Source organism: Aulonocara stuartgranti, assembly GCF_965226115.1.
Source record: "Aulonocara stuartgranti genome assembly, chromosome: 11".
Classification (NCBI taxonomy): domain Eukaryota; kingdom Metazoa; phylum Chordata; class Actinopteri; order Cichliformes; family Cichlidae; genus Aulonocara; species Aulonocara stuartgranti.
The window spans coordinates 37,558,774-37,582,952 of NC_138947.1; the positions used below are offsets into that span (position 1 = coordinate 37,558,774).

Here is a 24,179-nt window from a genome sequence, read left to right on the forward strand (position 1 = left end):
TCAGCTTTGATTTTACCCTTTATCATTAAGTCACACCTTACTGTTTAATGGTGGCCTACTTGTCTAACTGCACATAATCATTAACTGTTATCTCTTTATTGTCAAGATGAACTCTACTGAACTGAGACTGCATGAAGCAGTTATGTAATTACAGGTGTGCCCGTCATTTGTTGCAGATGAGCCTTTTTGTACTTTGTTCTCAAAATCAGCTCAGGGATGAACAAGAACGCTGAGTTTTCAACATGTAGTTTGTACCTCAGGAACGTCCAACACAGCACCAACGAATTACCGTTATCATCTTTGGATCTCAGAGGGGAATTTGGTCTGTGGTTATGTTAATAAGAAGTACAAATCATTTGTTGGTTTAATGTAAAGGTTTATAGAGAACAGCTGAGAAGTGGAACCCCATAAAACTCTGTGACTAATGTGTTTGCAGGCAGATTAATTCATATGGTTTGATGCTTCAGGGTGATATTTATAGATAGATTCAATTCAATTTTATTTATATAGCGCCAAATCACAACAAAAGTCGCCTCAAGGTGCTTCATAGATACAGAGAAAAACCCAACAATCACATGACCCCCTATGAGCAGCACTGTGGCGACAGTGGGAAGGAAAAACTCCCTTTTAACAGGAAGAAACCTCCAGCAGAACCAGGCTCAGGGAGGGGCGGGGCCATCTGCTGCGACCGGTTGGGGTGAGAGAAGGAAGACAGGATAAAGGACATGCAAAACCCGTGCACCTGCTGGGGGAAATCTACTCTGAAGACACCTGTGCCTTAATTCAGCTTACACTACCATCAGTTACTGTCAGCTCCAGTCCAGACAGTCTGAGCTGAAGGCTTTTGTCTCTGTGATGAGTCTGGCTGACTAAGAATGTGTGTGAGAGCATAATAATATTTTTATATATTTCTTCACCTCCTTGAATGCTGCAAAATATCTGTTTCCTCCTCGCAGCGACTCGTGTTTACTGCTGAAGACTATTTCAGGATGTGATTAGATGTGATCTTAACTACAGTCATATATCAGCGTAATGACTGAAGTACTTTGAACTTTGATTTTATAGCATTTGATGCACAAAGATGTTTCTAAATAAAGGTGTTTATTATAGGAACTGTTTAATAAACTCAGCCGTCTGCTCCTTTCTATCTAAAATATAACAGGACACCGGAGTAAACTCTGAGCATCTCACACTTCTGATAATCAGCTGTCTGCTTGACGTTTATTCAGCTGTGTAAAAACTTTAATCTCAGCCAAAGAGATTTACTCAGGAACAAATAAAATACTAAAAAAAGCCAAACAATAACATTTTAAGTTATCTAAGTGACTCATATATCATATTTAACCTGAGTAGCGAAAGACGGCGGTGGGTTTGAAAACGATTTGCCGGGAGTCCGCTGTTCTCACGGCTCTAGTGAGCCTTGACCTCCCGGCTCGCTATCGAGCTAGTGGGTAACAGACGTCTCCGAAAACGTCGGAGCGCTTTTGAAAATATGCGGTGTCTTGATAAACTGAGCAGATATTTGAGGTTTACACAGCTACATTCTCGCCTGAAAATATGTTAAACGTTTATTTTGTGACCCAGAAAGAATAATAAGAGTAATATTCAAACTAACTAACTTGTTGTAAACTGAGCTGGGATGCGCGGTTCCTGAATTTGGACACAGCTACGACACCGGACACAGCTGCTTCTTCTTCGGGGTTTAACGGCAGCTGGCATCCTTGTACATGCAGTGCTTCTGTCTCGGTCCGTTATTACACTCTTAAATCCTGCTACTGCGTCTTTTGGGGTCTTACAAAGCTTCAAACAACATGTCGACTATTAAATTAGTCATCGACTAATCGTGGCAGTAATTAATCAAAGATTTCACTCTTGTTCAACAAAAGGATTTTAGGAGTAACAGTAATACTATACTGTTTACATTGAATTAGATTTAGGTTTCTGTATACAGTGTCATTTCATAACAACAATTACCTCGGTGTACTCAAGGACTAATTTGCTGTGACGAGGATCAGTTGATGACGAAACAGGGAAGCTTAAAATACCAAATCAGATTAACCTGAATGTTCAAGAAGAGAAACATGCTGGGCGACCCCCCCACAGGTCAAACCTGCAAAACACCAAGAATAAAATACAGCTTCCCACTGTCTTTGTATGGGTATGGACATTTTATTTTTTCACTTTAGAGAAACAGGCTTTCAGGTATCGTGTGTATAAAGTATGGTAGCTGCTAAATAGTTTCAGTACACCAAAAACAGTACATTAATAAATAAATGTGTCCATCAATGTGTAATCGGTTTTCAGGTATTGGGATTCAGTGAGCCAGATCACACTTTTACAGCTGACATTTTTTACATCCCCACGCAGTGTGACTCTGCACAATGATACTATCATGGTGCATCATGATCATCAGAAGAAAGGAAAATACAAAAATCCTTTGACAAACAACATCACGAGGACTCATGTAAAACTGACCGGTTGGATTGTAGCTGGCGATGCTTTTTCTATAAGAGTCATTCAAAGTGCTTTTTTCTGTATATGCACCTTGTTTCACATTCACACAATTCACTGTGCGTCAGCTCAGGCTTTAGTATCTTGCCCATGGATAGCTATTCCAGTCTGCACGTTCAAGCGAGGAGCAAACCACCAACTTTCCAACCCACCTTATGAGCCACGGCTACCCCATGTTTAGAATGTCAGCATCGTGTCATAGACCTGCTGATATTTAGTTTTCAGCATATTTCTAAACCCTTGCAGTTTTATTTATATCGAGCAAAATCAGTACAACAGTTGTCTGAAGGCACTTTACATTATAAGTGAAAGATCCTACAAAGAACACTCCAACAATCAGACGACCGCACAAGAGCAAACACTTATAGTGAGAAGGAAAAACTCCCTTTTAACTGTGACAGGTTAGCGCCTCCCTGACCGATGAAACCACCTGTCCTGTAACTGAAGTTCATAAAAATGTATTCCATAACAAGGATGGAACAGTCTCTCACAGTCTGTTTCTAAAACCTAAAGAGAATTATGGATTTGATCAACTGGTCTCTGAATGCTATTGACTCCCTTTTCTCAACGAGAAGTCTGGAGGGACTTTCCCTGCCGGATACACGATGGACGGGTGGCAGACATGGAGGATCGTGTGCCTGGCGGGACTGTCAATCGAGGACGCTGAAGATATCTACCTATTCGGAACCATGATAACAGGGTTCTTGCTGATCGGAGCTGGCTTGGCTCTGGCTTATGGGAGGATTAAGATAGCTGAACCGGCTGTTCAAACCCCCACAAAGCTGCCCGCTGGGATTGAAACGGTGGGACGAGGCGCGACTTCTCAGAACGGGCTCATTGAGAGCAGCACGGTTAAGAGCTTGGAGACGCAGCTGCCGTGAATACTCAGAATAAGACATCTGAGCGTATATTGGGATACATCAAGGAAAAGTCCACTCAGAACAACATCTCTGAGCGGACGTTGGATCACATCGTGGAGCAGCTCACTGCAGTCGTGAGTAATCAGCTCTCTGAGCACAAGAATGAAAACACCAGCAAGTTTGATACCATCATGGGGAAGCTCGCGGCTCTCCAACGGGAGATTGAGAGACCAGTGTCGGAGTGTTAAAGAACAGCTTTGAAATTCTCACGAGTTGTCGCAAAAGAAAAATCACCATCATAATCCAGCTACCCCTTCGGAGCCAGCTGTGGGCTCAAGGCTGGAGCCGAACAAAAGCTCCCTGATAACGACTGTGTTTAGTCTGTTCTTCCCATTCCCTACAAGGTTGGCTGGGTTGGCTGGAAGACTGTTTACTTAGCCTGGCAGGGCGAAGGACACTGTCTCAGCTGAACTATGGACACGCACACACATACTGATACTGATAAGCACTCACTGACGCATCACCCTCCCTACCCCGGATCCAACGCCACCTCCAACGCCACCTCCAACGCTTACCTCCCCTCTGATGTGGACATCGGGTTGGCTGGAGGCGCAGTCGAAGATTGCAGCGGTCCCAGATCAGATGTACACACTGGAACTCTTTCCCATGTTGCTGTCTGTGTTTATTGTGCTGTGGTGTGTTGATATCTGTGCATTCCTGTATTATCCTTCTGTGTTACACATTTCGAGGGTTTTTTTCCTGCTACCTAGCCTGACCTAGTATAACCAATGTGATGTTTGTGTATTGTATGTACGGTCGGCAAGGTCTGTCATCTCGGTTGTGGGTAAAAGACCTGCAACTGACACATAAAGGCTATCTCATCATCATCTCATATGAAATATGCATGAACATTTAGATGCAACAAGGTTCATAAAAACAAGACACAGGAACAGACAAGACATTTTCATGTAAGGTCAGGAGCTTATTGTGGAGTTTACATTTGACTCCTACAGTCAGTTATGAATACCTGCAGGTGGCAGTATGCAACATCTGAGTCCAAATGATTACGAACATCACTCCATTGATGTTTGTAATGGTTAAAGGTCAACTGGCTTTATATAAGAAGCAGTTTCAAACTCGGTATTAACAGATGTACTGGGACAGAATCCATCAAGAAAAAAGAGACGTCTGTCTTCTAAAAGACACACATGCACATAAATGTCTTACTTCTTTAATCAAAACCCCCCAAATAAATTTCAGATGAAGCTGAAAGACAACATAGTGACTTACAAGACGCTTTATGTCCAAGAAAACTAACAGTTCATCATTTATTTACTCACTGGCACAAAAAGCAAAAATCACACTTTTGATTAGTCCAATTATTCGGTCATTCGATGACACATATCCAACAGTATATACACATTTGACATATTTGGGAATGTACAAAGAAATTTTTTTTTTATTACAATTGTGTTTTGGCACAGCACTGTTGGCTCATACAGGTATTTTGGTTCACAATGAGCTGCCAGCCCTTTTAAAATGAATAAAAAACTAGTTATCAAAAATCCTGTAGAAAGCAGATAATTCGTACACACATAATTCAGTGCCAGCTCTAATTCGACGACAGGAAAACCCAATGACTGATATGTCCATCATATTTACCTTAAAGAAAGAAAGAAAGGAAATCAGCCGATGTGGTTTGATACGTCTCGGCTTTCTGTTGTGCAGTCCAACAGGTCCAGCTCGAGTCTTGAATCAAGTGTCATTTTTGGTAGTGATGCAAAAACACCACTTTGCTCAAAGATACTTCAAAACAGAAAGTAGGACCTCTGTAATGAGATTGTTGTCACAGGCTTTAATCTAGCATGTGTGTGAGAATTTAACCAATCACTATTCTTATTAGACAGAAACAGGCGAGTCCAAATAATTTAAAAAGTCCACTATAGTGCGATGTTATAGTGTGATAGGACAGGACTTCCTTTTTTGATGCCTACGATATTTTAGTGCTCACTTCTGTGCACTACTGCTTTAAAACATGTTTACAGTGTGTAAGATGGGAAAAAATGATTAAAACAATACATTTAAAACTCACAGTAGCTTATGTACATACATTCATAATACTGTACTACTATTTAGAAAAATAACAACAAGCAAATGACCAAATTACAACTATATTTAAACATCTGACAGTCAGACAAACTACATCTGTGAGCAATAATGTTCCACAGCTGAGATTTAGAGGATATTCTTCTGAATGTACTGACAGACGTCTGACTTTAATACTGAGACAAATAATACAACAGATTCAAAGGAAATATGGAGCGTATTCTGAACAAAGAAGGCCTGTGTCTGATGTCGCCTAAGCTGTTACTACGGCAACACTGGAACGACGTCGTTTTTGCAGACAAACAGTCCAAAAGGGCCGTCGCTAAGGTGAAACTCAAATCAAACACCACACACTCTGGATTAGGTAGGAAATACTGTACTCCTGCTGCTCAGCTGAAGTGCAGATATGGAGAGGTCCAGGAAGCAGGACAGGTTTGGTCCCTACACTGACACTGTGCTCACAGCAGATGGACGCTTTTCATAGGCTCGATCTTTCCTCTTCCTGCAGAAGGCATACAGAGCTGTGAGGGGCACACAGCTGACTGACGACACCAGCAGCAGCACGATGAAGACCTGACCAAAGACGGGGTACTCCGTCACTGCTGATTCACCCTGGGAAGCCACACATACAGTTCACCATTAGCAGAAACTTTTGCTATCAACGCTACAGTCTGTAGAGTGGTACAGCTGCAAACATCCAGATCCTAATCTTGGTAAGGACTCATAACTATGTGAAAGGTATGGCTGAATAAAAATGTCATCACTGATGTTCAGTTTGACGAGTGTGGATTCTGCTTGTACAATAGTATCACGTGTCCATCCAAATCACAACACGTTATAAATAAAATTGTAGAATAAAATAAGATAACATGACAGTGCAGTTTAAAAATAAATTTGCTGTTACACTGGATTACTCATTTACACTCCAGCCAACTCTGCCAAAGTAGTATCCAATGTCATCACTAACATTGTGTCAGAAGGGTGTTCTTCCTGTTTCTGATTCATTTAATTATACTTTGACTGCTAATTTTCAGTTTGATCTCTGTGTACATGGATGGCATCAAACTTCCTTCCCTATATCAAAATATCCCCGTGCTTCCAAGAATGGTTGATTAGGATTTTGGTGGAATTCAAACTCTTGAATGATAGATTTGCTTCAGTCTGTTATTGTTAATAACATTTTATTAATCACCGACTCAGGTGGCTCAGCTGTGCTCCTGCTTCTAGATTTAACTGCAGCCTTTGATACTGTTGACCACAATAATCTGATCTTGCGACTGGAGCAATGTGATATCAAAGGTATCCCTTTGGAATGGTTTCGGTCCTACCTCTCCGAGAGGACTTTGATGATTTTACGTCCTCCACAGCTCCATTTACTTGTGGTGTCCCGCAGGGTTCCATATTAGGCCCAATTCCCTTTTCAATCTATATGCTCCCCCAGGCCTAATTTTTAGGAAGCATAATATCTGCTTTCACTCTTACGACATCCAGATTTATCTTCGGATAATAGAAACACCACTCCCATGGAATCTTTATTCAAATGCCTTGACAAAGGTAAAACCTGGATGGTCTCAAATTTTTGTACCTTTAATGAGACAAAACTGAAGTAATTATTTTTGGACCAAGCTGTAACTTTTATGCCCCAGATTAATTAGCTATACGCTGGTGTCAGTCCAGTCTGGCACGGCTTCTACTCGTACACAACGCTGCAGCCGGCCTCTTGACCCGTGTAAGGAGACAACATATCACCGCGGCGCTCGCCTCTCTTCATCGGTGCGTTTTAGAATTAAATTTTAAAATCTTTTGACTTATAAAGTGCTAAATGGCCAAGCAACAAACTATTAGTCTGACCTTTTGCAGCTTTACACGCCCTCTAGAGCCTGAAGATTTTCTTGAAAAACAAAGGACGGCCTAACAAAAAGAAGTTTGGGAACCACTGCTATACTGCATGAGAGTTACCAATTTTTTATTCAAATCTTCCTACCTGTTTGATGATGTTAATGTTATTGTTTAATTATTACGTTGTACAGCACTTTGGTCAACTCTTTTTTGTTATTAAATGTGCTTTATAAGTAAATAAATGAAATGACAGATACTTGTTCTTCATTGAACATCCCCAAACTGTTGCCACAAAGTTGGGATCATAAAATTGTCCAAACTGTCTTGGTATGCTGAAGCATTAATGGAATTTTGCAGGAACTAAGGGGCTGAGCCCAGCTCCTGGGAAACAACCCCACACCATAAAGTGCCCCACCCAAACGTTACACAGTACCTTTCTCCTAGCAACCACCAAAACAGACTGGTCCATTGGATTGCCAGACATTCAGCAAGCTTTGAGATCACTGCTTCAGACACTTTGCACTGCGCTTGGATGCAGCTGCTCGACCGTGGAAATAATAATAATGGATTGCATTTATATAGCGCTTTTCGAGACCCTCAAAGCGCTTTACAATTCCACTATTCATTCACTCTCGCATTCACACACCGGTGGAGGCAGCTACAGTTGTAGCCACAGCTGCCCTGGGGCAGACTGACAGAAGCGAGGCTGCCATATCGCGCCATCGGCCCCTCTGGCCATCACCAGTAGGCGGTAGGTGAAGTGTCTTGCCCAAGGACACAACGACCGAGACTGTCCGAGCCGGGGCTCGAACCGGCGACCTTCCAGTTACAAGACAAACACCCAACTCTTGAGCCACGATCGCCCAAATGGAAACTCGTTCCATTAATCTCTGTGCAATGTTCTTGAGTTAGTCTGAAGGTTATGGGATATCTGGAGGTCTGTAGAGATTGACTTTGCAGAAAGATGGCAGCCTTTGCACCTCAGCATCCGCTTTGTGATTTTATGTGGCCACTTGGTGGTGAAGCTGCTCCCATTCCCAGTCGCTTCCACTGTGTTATAATCGCACAAACAGTTCACTGTGGAATACTTCACACTGGAATTCATGGAGCTCCTGAAAGCGATTCATTCTTGCTCATGAAACAACAAATCTTGGTCTTGAGCACAGTTTGGGTAAAAAAAACTTACATGATAATTATGTGCAATTTAAAACTTCAGATCAATACTATAGGAGGAGTACAGATTCTTGTTGGATGGCAGACGGACTTTGGTCCTTTGGCTGGATGAGCTAATGAAAAAAAACATTTCCTTTACTTTTGCTTCTTGATTTGTTGAGCTATTTGGAAGTCGTCGATTCACAGCATCATTTAAATCTAAACGATCCTATTTAATAGTGCACTACGCCATCTTTTTTGCCATTTTCCACCAGACTTTTCCGCTCATTTCCTTTTTGGAGTGCACGGTATCACAGGAGACTTTGTTAAACATGACCTAACCCAAACCTTCAATAATGATAATCCATACTGTCTGTTGAGGAGAAAGTAAAAATGTCTACACGTCGGGAATATTGAAAGCAGAACTCACCAGCTCTTTATTCCATGCTTGGTAAGTGGGTGTCCCTCCTTGGATGTAGTTAATGATGTAAAATATAAAGAGGCCAATAAGGAGCAAGGGACTGGTTACTGCCCACATGATTTTCCAGTACCAGTTGGGACGATGACCAAGCATGTCTTCTATGTCTTTTTCAAACCTAAAGAGAGTAGAAAACATGCTCGTATCGATTATTGAATTTTACAGCAGTAGAATAGTAGTACATTATTTATAGCCAGAACAAAAAGGTTTTAATCTACAGTAACAAATGTGGAAACAATCACAATGACAGCACATACCTCTTAATTCCATAGATGTAACTAACAGCTATGACCTCAATGAGGACAATGAACAGCAAAGAGAAAGTGGCTGCGTAGTCGTTGAATATGGTAAACCAGTAATTCCCTGAGGTGGTGGTGAAGCCCAGGCCCAGCAGCAGACAAAACACACACACCAAACCTGCAAGAAAAGCTCAGTCACTGGTGCACCAAATTACAACACCAGTCACAAAGAGGATTAGGGCCACTGGGGGGAAAAAGGGGACACGTCCTTTTTTCACTTCTTTTCAAGAATTCTGATAAAAAAGTCAGAATTCTGACTTTTTTTTATCAGAATTATTTTTTTCAGAATTCTGGATTTAACAGGAAGCCAAAACAGGAGCAATCTGCTCTCTCTTTCTAGTCCCTGTCAGGACTCTTGCTGCAGCATTTTGGATCAGCTGAAGGCTTTTCAGCGAGTTTTTTGGACTTCCTGATAATAATGAATTACAGTCGTCCAGCCTGGAAGTAATAAATGCATGATCTAAATTTTAAGCATCACTGTGAGACAGGATATTTCTAACTTTAGAGATGTTGCACAAATGGAAGAACGCAGTCTTACATATTTGTTTAATATGTGCGTTGAAGGACATGTCCTGGTCAGGTGGCTGCAGCCTGGCCCTGTACCAGGAGCGGCTCAGCTGCTGGACACGGTGTTCCCAGAACGATTCGTGGAGGAGCTCCTGGCAACAACGAAGTGGGTCTGCAGTCACTGGCAGGCAAGCCTTGAGGTTGCCATGACTGTTTAGCCAGTGGCAGGAGCTTGGCCCCAAGAGTCCCAGCACCGCCATTCTTCTCCAATAATCTGTTTTCTTCTGTTGTGTCTCAGCATCTCCTGCTATGGAACGGCTGGCCCGGGTTCAGTAAGTTAATGGGGCAGTGCGCAGTGGTGCATTCACAGCTGGTAGAGGCATGCGGTGTCTCTGCTGCACTCAGCTATGGTGTGGGGCCATCGGACACTGATTCTGGGGGACGTAGCAGGGCCTTCACAGGAGATCATGTTGGTTCCAATAGGTTTTCCACCACCGCAGCAGTGTCATAATAACAGCCTATACTCAGCCTTTGACCAAGTCATGAAAACTGATGGTCAAACAGTGTGCCCTGATGTAACAGTAACGCACTTTGTGTTCATTGGAGACAGATTGTGTCGAGTGACTGAGACACCAGAAGAACACAACCAGTTTCAAGTGTTGAAAAGCTGGCGGAAAAAACACAAACATAGATGGCTGTAACGAGCCACCCGAAAAATCATTTCGGCTGCTCACATAATAATAATGGATTGGATGTATATAGCACTTTCCAAGGCTTCATTCATTGACTCTCACACACTGGTGGAGGCAGCTACAGTTGTAGCCACAGCTGCCCTGGGGCAGACTGACAGAGGCGAGGCTGCCATATCGCGCCATCGGCCCCTCTGGCCATCTCTAATAGGCGGTAAGGTGAAGTGTCTTGCCCAAGGACACAATGACCAGGACAGCGAGCCCGGTGATCGAACTGGCGACCTTCCGGTTACTGATGCGCTTCCCAACCCCCTGAGCCACGGTCACCCGTGGGTTATGATAAAACTCTGGAATCGAATCATGGCCTGATTCTACTGGCCGAGCATCTGGGAGGATGTGCAGCGATGGGGAGAGTTGGTTATTGCAGCTAAATGTGTGCTGTAAATGCATAACATCTCCTTAGTTAGATCATGTTCAGCTGTGTTCCCTCCTGTGGTTTGTTGCCTCGCGTGCATATTTATGTCTGCGCCTCCCACTGTCCTCTTCCTCCGAGCTGTGTGCTACTCCCTGTGTTCCAGTTTAGTTTAGTATTTCTGGCACCCAGCAATGAAGCTGTGTGTCTGTGCTTGGGTCCAATCCTGCCTGCTTTACACACCGAGTATTATAAAGCCTTTCTGTTCTGAACACTCAAAGCTCTAAAAGCCAAATTCTCACACAGCGTAAAGCTCCTGGCATTCCCAGACATCTGCCTTCTCACAATGGTAGGACCATAAAGAATCACTTTGATAATATCTGCACGGCCTGTCGTAGGAAGTAGGAGCATCACAAGTTACTACTTTGAATTCTATTTAACTTTGTGCACTCAGCTGAAAACTAGTTTTATAGCTGCAATAAACATAAATGCTGCTCTTTACCACTGTCAATGTGTTTGTAACCCAACCAGACAGACAGGAAAAGTGTGGCAACGGTTCAGTGAGAATACATAGCAGCAGAAAGTACGAAGACCTTCTCCACCAACATCAGTACGGATCTTACCACTGAACAACTCGTTGCTCATGCGGGACATAATCTTGAAATCACGTAACGGGGTGATGATGGCTGTAACGTTTCCCAACATGCTGCCCATTCCTAACAGCAGGAGCATGAAGAAGTACAGTACAGACCACAGCTGGGGCAAAGGCATGTTCTTAATGGCCTCACTGTACACTATGAAGGCCAGGCCTGTCCCCTCTACTGCCTGAAACAAAAATAACGGGAGTTTATAGTTGAAATAGAAACTGAATTTAGTGTCAGTGTTTTACATGTCAAATAAAAAGACTTCAAAATGTCTCTTTATGAAGTATTATTCATACAGACACGCTTCACAGAGATCATTCATTCTTATAAAATACCTATAAGTGGATGCACATGCCACAACCTTATCTCAATAATTATAATTACAGTAAAGAGGCTTCATGTCTGTGAACATGGAGACGATGTACTGTATCATATATCATACTGATGGGGAACATGTTTCCTGCAGAAATATTATGCACAGTTTTCCAAAAATACAGTGTACTGAGGTGCTTTTAAAATTTTTGGTAATATAGTAAAGATTTTTAACCTAAATAAGTAATAATATTTTACAATTCAGCCAGGGTGGAGTGTAAATATGCAAAGTACCAACCCAGTATCATAGCAAAATGTGTAATAGACACGCCGGCCCACCGTGCCCACTTCACACTTTGCCTCTCTAAAACGTGAGAGAGACAAACATGCATGAGTTGCATTACTGCATGCAGAAATTGCATTACCAGCAGGGGGAGAAAATATATTTAAAGCCACAAAATCGTAACGTACAAAGTAGATCCCAGGCTCCCAGCATCGTCACGGCTAATATGGATATACATGCGAATGTGTTAATATTGTCTGTTTAAACGCTTTCCTGTTATTATTTTCATGTTGGCTTGAAATCAAATATTTCCCTCTGCTGGTCCTGCAGCTTATTTCAACGTGTAGATTTTACGTTTTGGAGGCAAAGCGTGAAATGGGCACTGTGGATCGGGGTGTTTGATATCGGGTTGTACAGACAGGCAGCAGCAGTGGTATGTTTTAGTCATTAGCTACAGGTTTTTAATTAAACGGGCTACACAGAAAAATACACAAAAAACCACTGTGTGTTGTAACAGGAACAGGAAGTGATATAATACCACAGAGAGACCAAGTCTACAATAACACATTTGTGGTTTAAGCAGTCAAATTGAGTTGTTTGGTGTTGTTGGTTGGATGGATGGATGATTAAAGAAACAACACATACTGACAGTTAACAAACAGGGGCCTGAGGAGCATGTTATTATTTTATTATTATTATTATTATAAGTGATTATTCTTTTGATCAGCTTGGTCAAACACTGCTGCTGGATGGCATTCAAACTTCCAACCAGGATCTGTCAGTGTGGTCGTGCCGCTGGCATGAACAGCAGACTCAAACTAACCCCACACGTGTTCAGCCCTGCAGGCAGCTTCTGTCCTGGCTCTTTGACACAGTGTTTAGAGTTTTATTTTGGATTCATGATTCTTTCCTTTACATTCAGAAGATGATTGAAGTTCAAATTTCGTATGGTTTAGTCTTGAGTTGAGTTATTTTAGTGTCTCTGGGTTTATCGGTCTTTCATGGTCTCTTGTTTGATATTATTAGGTTCCTTCTGTGTCTTTGTCTCGCCTCTGTGTTTATTTACCCATCTATTTCATGTCTCTGTGTCTGTCCCTCAGCTCAGTCATGTCTCTGTCTGGTCTGCGTTCTGTCTACCTGTCTATGTTTCCTCTCTTGTCTTGTTTCATCCTTTGTCTCTCCAGTCTGTCATGTATCTGTTTATCCCTAGTCCCAGTGTCTATCACGTCTTAGTCTGGGTCTCAGTGTGTGTTACTTCCCATCTTATTTGTCCCTATGTCCTTATGCCTGTCTCTTTGTTCAGTTTTACTTCCTCTGTGTTCCCTGGTGTGTTCCATCTCCCTAATTATGTCGTGTCTTTAAGTCTCCAGTGTCACATCGCTGTCATACATCCCCTCATGCTGTGTGCTCTATTTTTGCATTTCTCCCTAGTGTCCATGTAAAGAGCTGAAAATAGCTATCTGTTAAAACATGGCATTGAAAACAAACAGAGAAAACTGCCAAACTTAAAGTTTTTCGTTTGTTTGTTTATGTTTGTATTTGTTAACCTGTCATTTAAACGTTCTTGGTGGACTGTGGCAGTTTCAGGTATTAAAATGCTATTCCACATCTGGACACTAGAGGGTGCATAGTGTTTTTGTAGTTCAGTTAGTACCTCGCAACAACAAATTGTATTTGATTTAAATTGAACTCCAAAGTGAAGGAGGAGATCATTAAGATGAAGAACTAAAATAAAACTGTAAGAGAGACGGCAAAAACTTAGGAGTGGTCAAATCAGCAGTTTGGTACACCTGGTTACCTTTATCAATGCATGTACAGAGGCTTTATAGGAAAGTGCAAACTACCGTATTTTTCAACCATAAGGTGCACCGGATTATAAAGTGCATTGAGGTAAACAAAACAGTCAGATAAGTCAAACTTTACTCAACTCATTCTTCTTGCTTCCTCCTCTTCCCTACCATTGATTCATTAATGCTGAATTCTCTCCAGCGGCTCTATTCCCATGTTGTTGCAGTATATTAATGACTAACCTCGTATTGTGGATGGATTATCTCAGTTGTTCTCCTGACTGAAGTTTGGTCTGTTTACAGCATCCTCCATGCGATTGCATTTGTCTCTAACCACCAGGAATCCTCACGTTAACTTCTATCGAGTGGAAAAATTTAGTGTTCATCCTTTTAATAAATCCTGTTTTCATGGATGCCTGGATGTTAAACTTAATTGTTACACCTGGTAAAGCAGCAACACTGATCATTTTATTAAAGATGAAAGAATTTAGACAGTTTTTAACTCTCAGTGATGCTGCAGTGTTTGTTTGACTTGGGGACCTGAAGAGACGGAGTTTAGGATCCAGATTACTCCGCGAGGCTCCTGACTACGGCAGCTGTAATGCTCCAACAATCCATCAAGCGCTGCGGCTTCATAGTTTACCAAAGTCGTACCAAAACATTTTTGACAGATTTCTGAGCGCCATGTACCACATAAAATCGGTTCGAGGTCAGTAAGCACAACCAGAATTCATACATAAGGCGAACTGTCGATTTTTGAGAAGATTAAAGGATTTTACGTGCACCTTATAGTGCGGAAAATACGGTAGTGGTTACCCTCAAAACAGAAAGGGCAGATTAGATTGTCAGAAAACATCTAAATAGCATGCACTGTTCTTGGACAGACAAAAGGAACAGCTCATGATCTTAAGCTTTTTAAAATTGCAGTGGTATGTGCATGTCAATCACATTGTCACTGTTTTATTTAAAATATACTGGGGTAGTGTACAGAGGCCAAATGACAGAAATTGTGTCATGGTCCAGAAACGTATGGACCTGACTGTACGATCAGACTCTGGGTGACAAACGTTGATCATTTATCGTTTCTCTTTTGCTTCCCGATTTAAGTAACTTCCAACTTTCCATTATTTTATAACTGAATAGTGTTTCCTGTGTGGTTACTGTATGTAGATGAGTGTAACTCACTGTGTCTAGTTCCTTTTCCAGGTTGCACTCTCCCTCTCTTACTTTGTCGGCAATTTGGGCAAACTGCTCTGGATATGTTGTGTTCAGCTTCTCAGTCCACTCGAGAACGCTGTCCATGCTGATGGCGTCTTCTGCTAGATCAAAGGTATTTAGCAGCAGAAGGCGCATTCTGAAAACAAAGAAAAAGGAGCACAAATTAACCCTGACCTTCAACAATGATTGCACAGGCCATTTTGCAACCTGTTGAACTTAGACGTATTTCACAAAGTGTTTCCTTTATTAGACTGGGAACTGATGTGATACTGAACTAAGTTTACAGTCCACTTATGTTTTTGCGGCAGATGAGAGACAGTTTTAACTGTTTTTGTTCTTAGCTGTTTCAACTGCAAAAACCAACCATTTCGTTCTTACTTTTTTATATTACTTTTGTAAAATCATTGCATTTATTCACTTCATGTTTTGCTGCCAACCACTGGCAGGTGTAATGAATGACACTTATGTTAATGAAAAACAATGTTCTGTTGGGTTTTGGCATTCATGTGGATGGTACTTTGACCCCTACCACATACCAGCCCCCCACCACTAACCCCCAACTACTATCAACTCCAATCCCCCCCATCCACCCAACCCTCCACCACACCACAGATATTTGTTCAGAGTTGTTATGTCTTGTTATTAAGTGATCTAACACTGGACACATGTTCTGTATACCAGATTCTAGGTCCAAAGTCCTATTGTGCAAAAGAAAGAACATTTCTGGGTTTTTCTTTTCAATGATAAAGCAAAGCAACACGCTGTGTTGTTAAAGTACCAAATTACTCAACTGACAGAGAAATGCACACAGCCTGTTTTCAGAATACAGTGACAGACTATTCTCTCGATGAACATGGTGTCAGCTGTTATCACAACATACAGCTTCATTTCAATGTAATCTTTATTGGAGAAGTGCAAAATGTACACTGGTGTCGTCATTTTCAGATAAGTTTTGTTGAGCTTGTCTGTAACTTTGTTAATAATGTAACAGAATCAAAACCATACTCTTTCCTCATCCTCACCGGGTAGTTTTTGTTCTCCAAGCCTTATGCTAACCTCTAAATCTAAACATAACCAAGTAGTTTCGGTTCATCAACCTAACCAAACAATGACTAAACCGCAGTTTTACAATGGTCCCAAACAACTGGTCCAGGCATTACTCGAGCGTCCTGGTTGAACGATTAATGTGTTTGTACCACCTCACCTTGATTCTAAAGAAAACTTTTTAAAAATGGTTTCAATGTAAAAGCACTAATACATGTCATTGTAGAAGCACTTGCATGAAGATGTTTAGATGACAGTAATAAACACTGTTCATTTGGAGCCCTTGTTGCACTTCCATAAGCTTGTGATCTCACAACTTTGCAGCCACTGGTCTCAGACATTGCCCTAGCATGGCCAACCAGGACCTACTCTCCATCCCTGAGCACCTGCATCACCGACTGCTATTAACTTCTTGCTAGAGTCGCTTTAGCTAACTAACACTAAAATGTCTCAGCGACAAACAAAACTCACCAAATGTTCAGTTGTTGGCTGCGAGCGCAAACACAGACGTCTTCACGCACTCCCAGCATCTGAGGAACTGAAGACCCAGTGGATTACTTTTATTTTGATGCAATGTCCCCACAACAATAGGAAAATCCATTGTGTTTGGCTAATGGCTAATGTGGCTAATGTTACTGTTAGCTTTGATTTTATGCCCTCAGGCCAGAGCTATGTTTAAATTGTAGTCTAGGGTCCAAGTGAAAAAACAAACCAAACAGATTTATATGTCTCTACGCTCACTTATACTGTTAGTTTTGTTTTGGTTTATTTCATTTCTTTCATCAAAGTCAGTCAGATTTAAGACTTCTATGACGCATTTAAAACCACTCTGAATGAAAAGAAAACCCAAGAAAAACAAAACTAAAACCTCAAATGCTTCTGGGTTTGGGGCACCAGCTGTTTTGATTTTTTTTTTTTTTTTTAACCTTAAAACAAACTCGTCCTTGGTATTATCTCCAACAAGCTAATGTAATGTGCACGGCTAGTCCAAAAAGCTGATGTAGACTGCCTTGTTTGACCTCCATACAAATGCGTTTGCAGTTTCATGGTCCGGGAATGCTGAATTATGCTGAATTTAAAACTTTTCCTGCACAAGACATAAATGTTGCTGACCCTACTGTGCTGATGTGGATAGTATTGATATGGGATTAGCTTGGTGAATGGTTTAAAAATAATAGCTGACACACGTTATTTTCACAAATATCATAACAGAAAAAAATCCCCATGTCTTATTTTCTCTATGTTGAGAAAAAAGATTTATTCAAGATATTTTGATGCCAATTAAGGCCAATAGTTTACTCACTCTGCCTTAAATATTGTCGTTTGCAGCTTGTATTCTTAACCAGAAGTCATTTACAAGTCATTTTCCATGCCAGTGTTTTACACTGTTACAATCCTGATCTTATAATTGTAACATCATATCATAACATGCAAATTTGGCTGTTTTGACATATAAAATACTGGTTCAAAGATAAAGTTTGTGGTATTTTTTATGTTACTCAGTTGGATTTGAGGCCACAAAGAGCCTCTTTAAAAATGAGCTAGTATAACAGCATGTTACAAAGCATGTGTGATATTCTGAATTTTGGAAATTGAAGTACACATGCCTGGATTTGTAATAACTTGTTGAACCGTATAATATATCACGCCTATAGGGACACACCTGTAAATTTACAGGCATGCTTGCATGTGTAGCGGGAACCCTGCATTAGCACAAAACATACATACCTGTCCAGGCAGTTCTCGTAGTTGAGAGTAGCCTTGAAGCCATAGATGGCAAAGGTGACGATGCTGGCAAAGATAGAGGTTCCACTGTTGATAAGTGAGACAACGATGGCCTGGTTCTGAAAGTTGTTGTTGTGCTGGTTGTAGCTAGCAAAGGCTATTAGTGAGCCAAAACCCAAACCGAGGGAGAAAAAGATCTGAGTGGCTGCATTGATCCACGCTCTAGGATTGGCAAGTTCAGCCATCTAAAAGCAGACAAATGTACATACACATAAAAGATAAACCACTCTAAGTATGAAACCTGAAGAGCCTTATCTGCGTAGCACATTTCCTAGACACTCTTACCTTGGGTGTGAACATGTATTTGAGGCCATTGATGGCACCATGAAGAGTCACACCCCGAATCAAGTAGATAAACAGGACCAGATAAGGAAATGTAGCTGTGAAGTACACCACCTGTAGAAGCCAACCAGCACAATCATAGAAAAGTTCAAATGTGTAAGTGTGATGATGGAATGTTTATGAATTTTATCATAACTTGGTAACTTTGTGTTACAGTATGTTTTAGTTAGGCACTAGGGTCTGCTGGTTTAGAAAATATTTGTAAATTACATTCACCAAATCCTCCATTAGGTACACATTGCTACTAATGGGGTATAGCCCATATGCTGTGTGGTATAGAAGGCTTGTTAATATTGCTCAGAGATTTTGGGGGATATTGACATAACATCACACAGTTGCTGCTGTTGGTCCATATCTAGGAACATCTCCACTTCCACCACACCGCAAAGAACTGTGCTAGATTCATATTAAGTACAGTGAACTGAGAGAACTAATTACTCATAACCATCTCACAGATGGAACATTCTGTACAGCCACTTTTTATACTAACTTAAAACAGTTAACTGTTACGGTTACTTAAAAATCCATCATTGACCCATCAGTCTTAGCCAATTATAGGCCAATCTCCAACCTTCCTTTTATCTCAAAAAAATCTTGAAAGAGTGATTTTAAAAGACAAATGGTTTATTTGAAGAGTTTCAGTCAGGTTTCAGAGCTCATCACAGCACAGAAACAGCTTTAGTGAAGGTTACAAATGATCTTCTTATGGCCTCTGACAGTGGACTCATCTAATGTTACTGTAAATGGAGAGTCCTCTTCACACACTGAGGTTAATTATGGAGTTCCACAGGGTTCGGTGCTAGGACCAATTCTGTTTACATTATACATGCTTCCCTTAGGCAGCATCATTAGAAGACATAGCATACATTTACACTGCTATGCTGATGACACCCAGCTCTATCTGTCCATGAAGCCAGATAACACACACCAATGAGTTAAACTGCAGGAATGTCTTAAAGACATAAAGACCTGGATGGCCGCTAACTTTCTGCTTCTTAATTCAGATCAAACTGAGGTTATTGTACTCGGCCCTGAAAAGCCTAGAAATATGGTATCTAAGCAGATTCTTACTCTGGATGGCATTACCTTGGCCTCCAGTAACGCTGTGAGGAACCTTGGAGTCATTTTGGACCAGGACATGTCCTTCAATGCACATATTAAACAAATATGTAAGACTGCCTTGAGTGGTTTTCAGCTTTGTGCTCCTTGTTTTTGTGTTGATATGACTTTTAAAAAAAAGATATATGTCCTCATTAGGATTGGGAATTCTGTCATTCTGTGGGTCTGCAGCCTAAGATTTATACTGTTAACTTGTTATACTGTATAAAGCACTGTGAGTGCTCAGGCAGAGTTGAAAAGCGGTATATAAGAACTGGTGTGTTTACCATTTAATTATGTGACAATGCATTTATGTTACTTGGCATCAAAATTTATGAAGTGGCATTTTCATGATGGCGATTGTTGTGCTCATATCCACTTCTGATATGTATCACAGAAACTCGTGAGTCTCCTTACCTTTCCTGTTGACTTTACTCCTCGCACAATGAACAGGTAGGTTATTGCCCAGGCAAGCACGAGACACAGTGCCTGTCCTGTATGAATGCCTCCATTCTCTTCAATAGAAGAAGAGATGTTCAGTGTTTCCCTGTAGAAGAAATATTGGGTGGGTGTAGCCACCTCACACTCCTCTGTAGGTCCCGTTCGGTTTGAATTTATGGGGCATACTGCCCAGGGCAGGACTGACTGCAATTGACATAAACATGAAGAGCAGCAGAGATGTGTTACATCCAAATGAGCTACAACAACGTAGCATGTGTTTGAAAAAACTGCAGTAGTTTGAAAATTAGCAGCTCACTTGAAATGAATGAAAGAGGTACCAGAAACTCCATGCATTGATGACGTTGTAATAGAGACAGAGATACACGGATGTCACAACGCTAGCAAGCCCTAAAACAGAAGAACAGCAAATAAAATCACCAATCTCACATTGACACTTGTTACTTATACCTGCTGTACTATTGTAGGGTACCTGCATATAAAGCGCCTCGAGGCAACTGTTATTGTAATTTGGCGCTATATAAATAAAATGAAATCAAATTGTCTACATAAAATTAAACTGTTCATTTGAAAGATTAAAACTTAAACAAAGCCCAGGTGTTTTTCATTCACAGCACTCTACAAAGTTCTGTCTGTAGCTCCTTTGCACAGACTCCTTTTTAGCTTCTTCTAATGCAACATTCAAACTGCTTACTGTTTTGTCACCAGAAAGGCTCTCCTTGGTACTCCTTTATAACACCTCTAGTTTTCCAAAAGTGTAGCTAAAAGTGTGCGGTAAATGCATTGTGACTTCATTTTAATCAAGCACTTACCCAATCCTCCCAAATACGGGCTTATCGAAGTCCATGCCCCGATGCTACCTAAACGCATCTTCTGACCAATGGCGAGCTCCATGTAGAATAAGGGCAACCCCTCCAAAAGCAACATGATGAGATACGGGATTAAGAACCCCCCTGAAGGCATGAAGGGTGAATACAGTACAAATGTTATACAGTGGACAAATTTGCTATATAAACATCACCACAATTATAAATAATTATAAAAAATATGCAACCATAGCATTTTAAGAATCCCATGAGTGTAAACCAGAAGCACACTTTCTAAGCTGATAGGAGCCATATTAACCCTTGGATGCACAATCTACCAATACCTACCTACACTCTTCCACAGGTGGGGTCAAAAATGACCCCAAATAAAATCAATGCATTTTGCTATAAACTTGGTTTCCACTCTTTTCCCCTGTCTGTGTCCTCACCTGATACTCTTGTGACCTTCAGGTGTTTTGCGTAAGTGGCTGAGGACAAGCATTTCTAACTAGCATTTTTATGGTGGTACCCTTCTGAGCAGTCTGGAGAATTACAGTGTGCCAACAAACCCCTGACCCAACTGGCACCAGTCTCCCTACTTGGCAGAAGACCATCTATCTGTGCTTGGCTATGGTCAACCTTGTATGTGTGAAACATCTTTTCACGTTGTTCCTTCTGCAACGCACAGTGTGCTGAGTTTCTAATTACACTCACAAAGGTGATTTGTTGTCAAGACAAAAAGTGTTATGGTGTCGGTCACTAGCACAGTACTGTCGTACGTAGTAGGACGCTGAAAAATTCCACATCCACACAGTAAATGAAGGGTGACGCACAGAGTCAGATTCTGGCAGTCAGAGAGAAACATCGGGACAAACACCCCGGCACAAAGTGCCATATGTTGGAAACATTTCCAGGGAAGAGCCGAAAACATTTTTTCTTCTTTAAATGTCTGAATGCTTGCGCTGCGTTTATTTTAGTTCGTCTTTAAATTGCGCACTCTCACACTTAAACGGAGTCTGTTTAAACAAGCCTACTTCGAAACCGCTTCTGATTATTATTATTTGCTTTTCGCTCCGAACGCTTAATGACCGTCATCTACTTTTATTGTTTTCAGCAGCGAGACAGCTGACCATAGTCAGGTAAGGATTCCATAGGAAATTTACCACGGAACGCCCCGCCCCCTTTGATAAAATCTTAATCAACAACTCTTCACACCAATTAAAGAATATTAAGTTACTTACTTACAATTCAATCAATGGTATTGAGAAATTATAAAGGGACGTTTACATGACACATGGCTGTAGTAACTCGTTTACCAGCTGAGGTGAGTAAATTCCGTTATGTACAACATCACTGCTTTCCACTGAATCTTTGAAGACAGAGAGTGTATTGAGATTTGTCATTTCAAATCAAATACACTCTGTGCTCATCAAACATGATCATAAACCTGGTAACCTCCCTCTACTTAAAGGCACAAGAAAGTGCTGCTCATGATTTAGTGAAAGAGGGTCACACGGACTTACCTCCGCCGTGTAATTGACAGAGGTATGGAAACCGCCACACGTTTCCCAGTCCGACTGCATATGATACACAGGCCAGCACAAATTGCATGGGGCTGTCCCAGTTGGGTCTTCCATCTTTTTCCATGACTCGGTCCTGTGTGTAGCCTCAGTGAGCCCGCAAAAGAATTAGTGTCCGCTGCGTGGGTGAAGCTGTGCTCAGCCTGAGCCTGGTTTATAAGCCCTCTGCGACTGTAGCGAAGGCGGAGCCAAAAGCTTCTGTTATTCAAAGTGTTAGTAAAGGGGGTGAGGCATGGAAAATAACCCAGGTGGATGTTTCTTTTATTTGATACATACATACATACCGCAGAAAGAGGGCGACACACAGAGACAGGGGCAAAGAAAAAGTCCTTAAGAAGCACAAGACTGAATAAATGTGTGTGAATGAGAGGGAGAGAGGTGCAACAGCAAAGCTGCAAGTACAGCTAGTGAAACCAGACCTGGGGTCAACCATTCAAAACAACTGACAGAGGCCAAGAGAGGTGAAGAAGAGAGTGCAGGCAGAGTGGAACTGAGTGTCAGGGGTGATTTATGACTGGTTAGCAGGTCTACAAGATGCTGGATTGTAGATGGTGGCGCTAACAACCAACCAACTAACCAACAAAAAAGTAGGAGGCAGAGCTGGAAGTGGTGGATTGGAAGATTTTCACTCGGAGTGACCAGAGTGGGCTACAAATGAGAACATTAGCTCAGGTTGAGTGATTTGGAGGCAATATTAGAGAGTTATGGTTGAAATGGTTCGGACATGTGCAGAGAAGGCAGAGTGGATGGAGTGAACAAAGAATGACAGCGATGCCAGGTAGGAAGGCGGGAAAAGACCTCAGAGGAGGTTCATGGATGTAGTTAAGGAGCACATGCAGAGGGCTGGTGTGACTAAAAAGGATGAAACAGGCAGATGGCAGGGTCTCAAACTCGAATGAGCTGTGGGCCACTGCTGGCACTGTCATCTCATTGGAGGGCCACTTTAGTGTTCAAGGGGTACAAAAAACAAGCAAGAAAACTCCCACAAATATCTCCAAAAATGTAGCATTTTGTGTGTTTTTTAAAATTTCAAATATTGTTTAACAAGACAAAGCTGCCAATGTGAACACGCTTTTTTCTCACTTCAACTAACTGAAGCCTTTCATTGAACTACCAAATAAACACATTGGTGCTCTGTGTGGCCACACACGTGGCAGCACTTCTGCCATCATTGTGTTCGGATGTAACAAAATCAAAATGCAGACATTAGTGTGATTTTGGGCTCTCCTTCAGCTCCTGTGCAGAGCTGATTGTTGAATATGTGCAGACAGCAGCATGTTTCTGTCTCTCCTGACAACCGTAAGGACAGTAACACCAAATTACAAAAATTCTTGCACTCAATATCTCCTCATTAACAAACTTTTAACTGAAGATGAATCATTGAGGAATGAAGATGTTCTCACAGTATTCTTCACTCACTGACTGCCTGTAGTTTCTAATATCTCAGTTTGTTACTAACACAGCTGCTGTCCACACAATAAAAGAAACCAGATTAAAATAGCAAAGCCCAATGTGCTAAAACCAACTGTGTACATAATTATATACGTTTCTACAGGACTGAGGGAGTTATTACTAAAGACTGTGACTCCTTCAATGAGTTTCAGTCTTTCTGGGGTTTCTGACCTGATGTCTCTCTCAGTGAGTCAACAGAACGTCTGCCATGGGACAGCTGTGATGAAAGAAAGGGAGGACATTTCTCCAAAACCAAGACCCAAGATACCCGGCTTGGTCCTGATGCTCTCCCTCTGCAGGGTGAATGTTGATAATAATGTGGACTCTGGATCCTGTTATGAAATGAACAGAAAAAAATGACAAATTTCAGCTGATTGCACTGCTGAGTACACTCGGCCAGACATGGACAATCAGTTTCTGGCTGCAGCTTGTCAGTCTGGTGGACCACCTGACTCATACAGGCTCCTCCACACAGTCCTCATTTATAAAGTGCTTTACAGACCCCCAACATTATGG

The 24,179-nt window shown here is 41.5% G+C and overlaps 1 protein-coding gene across 1 annotated transcript; it reads right to left on the bottom strand.

Moving 5' to 3' along the window:
• Positions 1–4,413: 4,413 nt before the first annotated feature.
• Positions 4,414–22,319, bottom strand: slc6a20 (solute carrier family 6 member 20). Its single transcript, XM_082551858.1, has 11 exons — positions 22,155–22,319; positions 20,638–20,778; positions 20,124–20,215; positions 19,784–20,011; positions 18,212–18,322; positions 17,870–18,111; positions 15,065–15,233; positions 11,477–11,678; positions 9,204–9,363; positions 8,899–9,064; positions 4,414–6,089 (listed from the first exon to the last, which is right to left on the bottom strand). Exons 1-11 carry the CDS (start codon positions 22,276–22,278, stop codon positions 5,919–5,921), a joined length of 1,806 nt encoding a protein of 601 aa, XP_082407984.1. The 5' UTR covers positions 22,279–22,319; the 3' UTR covers positions 4,414–5,918.
• Positions 22,320–24,179: the final 1,860 nt, after the last annotated feature.